The following is a 3,114-nucleotide window of genomic DNA, read 5'->3' on the forward strand; positions in this document are numbered from 1 at the left end:
AAGGCATTTCGATCTTGGCGCTAACAAATTATATGGATAACAAATTATACCGGATTGAATAAGGAAAATTAAAGCTGTTAATGATCTTATTAATTTCATCCCACTTTTTTTTTTTTAAAAATGCTGTAGGATACTTTCCATCACCCTTAAAAATATCATGATCTCTTAATATATACTTGAAAAAAAAAAATCAAAGATTGATGCCATGCAATGCCATTAATTAATACCTCATTATAGCGGGATAATTAAAATTGGGACGATGGTATATTAGAGCATTCTCATTGGATTAGATAAAGTTAAATGATATTTTTTATAAATGTACGAAAAATTTAACTTTTAACTATTCCATTCACATAAATCTCCACATTGAAATAACTATTTTTTCATTATATAACAATAAAATAATATAAGTTGAATTTGATTTTGATTATTCACATCAAATCTCCACATTAGATTATATATTTATTCATTATAAAATAATGAATAACTAATAATTTTAAAAATATTTAATTTTTTAATTATTAATTTATTTTATTTTATCATATTTTACTATTCTACCTATTATATATTAATTAATAATCATATTCTTATTAAATTAATATATCACTAACTCAAATTAATATTCCAATTGTGATCAAATATGTGATAGAAATAAAAGGAGAGAGAAATAATTAATAAAATATGTATTTAATATATGTACAGTAACCTTTAAATTTGGAAAAATTTTTAAAAGTTACTGTAGCTAATCCATTGTGAGCATATTTTGCTCTCTAATAATTAAATACTCAATAGATTTAACTTTTAGTTAATCTAATAAGAGTACTCTTATATATGTAGAACAATTTGCATGATTAATTAGTACTATATATACAACGTGGCCGGGAAAAAAACAATTTGGCCTTGAAAAAAGCACGCAGTACTGTATGGAAAAGTCTAGTAGTATATGATCAATACCGATTAATGATATTGATTAGGTATAGATCATATCATTCTAAATTCCTATTACTATTGCGTCTCTCTCTCTCTCTCGTCAAAATATCGTTGACATGAATATTGTTGAAGTTGATCAAGTACTTTATATGAAAAAGACTTTACATATATATTCACATGCACCACCTTTTATGAATGTCTTATTAATTAATTAATACTTAGGATTGGTTTGGATTCGTAGATGATATTATAATATAATTTTAGATAAAAATTTAAAAAAATATTATTAAAATATTAATTTTTAACATTATTATTATTTTAAGATTTAAAAAAATTAAATTATTTATTATATTTTATATAAAAATTTAAAAAATTATAATAATGAGATGAGATAAAATATTTTTAAAATCCGAACTCGAAATTAATCCCCCCATTCATGCATGATATCGTTATTCGTCATATATCTATATATATTTATATATATATATATATATATTATTTCTTTTACTGGCTGGATCGAGAATTAAAAGCCTCGTGCGCGCAGTGATTCTATCGAGCACGTACAGAAGTGCACATCCATCGTCATCATGAGTTTCTATTTCCTTTCTTTAGTTTAGCTAAAATAGAATATATAGCTACGTTAATTCCCCAATATTAGGTCATTAGAGTAAATTCATTACCATGAATCGATGCACATAACTAACTTTTCACGTACCTCTTATTATTATAATCTAGATTGATTAGTTAAGATATTTATCCAACGAACATTCCAGCCTTCAGGACTAACTATCTAGTTCGTAAAAACAAAAGATTAATGCATCGCATTCAAATATTACAATTACATTATACACCTTAGAATATCTTTACCATTTATCTGGCATTAATCATAATACAATAGTTTGAAATCATATTAATAAGCATCCCCACACTTATGCTAATCTTATTTATTTCTTTACTAAGGTAACAAGATTCACGCATGCATGCACTCTTCTTAGAAATGATAAAAGGGATAAGGTACGTAGTTTCAAGGGACATAGCCACCATGTCCACCACCCTCTCCACTCCCACTACCTGCTCCATAACCACCTCCACTAGCACTGCCGCCACCACCACCAGAACCACCTCCACCGCCACCACCATGACCACCCCCAGCTCCACCGCCAGTACCAAAACCTCCACCGGCTCCGGACCCACTACCATACCCACCTCCATGCGCTCCTCCTGCACCATAGCCTGCTCCACCACCACCACCACTCCCCCCACCACCTCCTCCACCTAAGCCAACACCATTCCCTCCCCCTGCTCCATAGCCGCTACCAGCACCACTTCCATAACCAGCACCATGTTCTCCTCCTGTACCGTATCCACCTCCACCTCCACCTCCACTTCCCCCACCACCCCCGCCACCGTATCCAGCCCCATTTTGTCCACTGGCACCATATCCAGCACCACCTCCTTGCCCACCACCACTTCCATATCCAGCACCTCCAGAACCATATGCAGCTCCACCTCCACCACCACTACCACCACCACCTCCACCGCCATGTCCAACTGCAGCTCCATATCCTGCACCACCACCTTCTCCACTACCAGCACCACCTCCGTAGCTAGTTACCCCATGTTCTCCTATAGCAGCTTGCACAACATTGTCATGGCCAACTTGAGTGAGGAGGGCTCTAGTTGCTGAACAAATACCGAAGCCCAATAATACAAAGAAAACAAGAGTATGGGTTTTGTGAGAAGCCATGGAAAATTCCTTTGAATTCCAAGATGGCTTTGAGTGTCAGGCCGGAAGGTAGTTATATATAGGAACGGGATGAAGGTCCAAATTAAGCGCGTCACTTTCCTAAGAGTAGCTAATTGAGAGCATAGAATATATAATAGGGAGTCCCACAAGGTGGTCCAACACAAGTTTACACTCATAGAAGCCACTAGTGTGCTTTTGCTGTCACCCACATTTACGCATGGCAGAGCCAATTTGTTAAGCAGAGTTTGTATAGACCTAACTTTCTTTACTTTTATGTTGGTGATGGTTGTTCCCGAGACACTGATATTCTTTTCCCACCAATATTGAATAATGTAGCATTAATCTACTTATTTATTTACTTACTTATATATCCCTTTAGATAGTGTACGTTTTAAGTAGAAGCTAGCATATCTCTACTTCTTAATCAATTGCCTTTA

At 34.0% G+C, this 3,114-nt stretch overlaps 1 protein-coding gene across 1 annotated transcript; it reads right to left on the reverse strand.

Moving 5' to 3' along the window:
* Positions 1–1,728: 1,728 nt before the first annotated feature.
* LOC109003882 (glycine-rich cell wall structural protein 1.8-like) lies at positions 1,729–2,730 on the reverse strand. The gene has a single exon (XM_018982216.2). It carries the CDS (start codon positions 2,675–2,677, stop codon positions 1,955–1,957), a length of 723 nt encoding a protein of 240 aa, XP_018837761.2. The 5' UTR covers positions 2,678–2,730; the 3' UTR covers positions 1,729–1,954.
* Positions 2,731–3,114: the final 384 nt, after the last annotated feature.

This window comes from Juglans regia, chromosome 2 (genome assembly GCF_001411555.2).
Source record: "Juglans regia cultivar Chandler chromosome 2, Walnut 2.0, whole genome shotgun sequence".
In the NCBI taxonomy this organism is placed as follows: domain Eukaryota; kingdom Viridiplantae; phylum Streptophyta; class Magnoliopsida; order Fagales; family Juglandaceae; genus Juglans; species Juglans regia.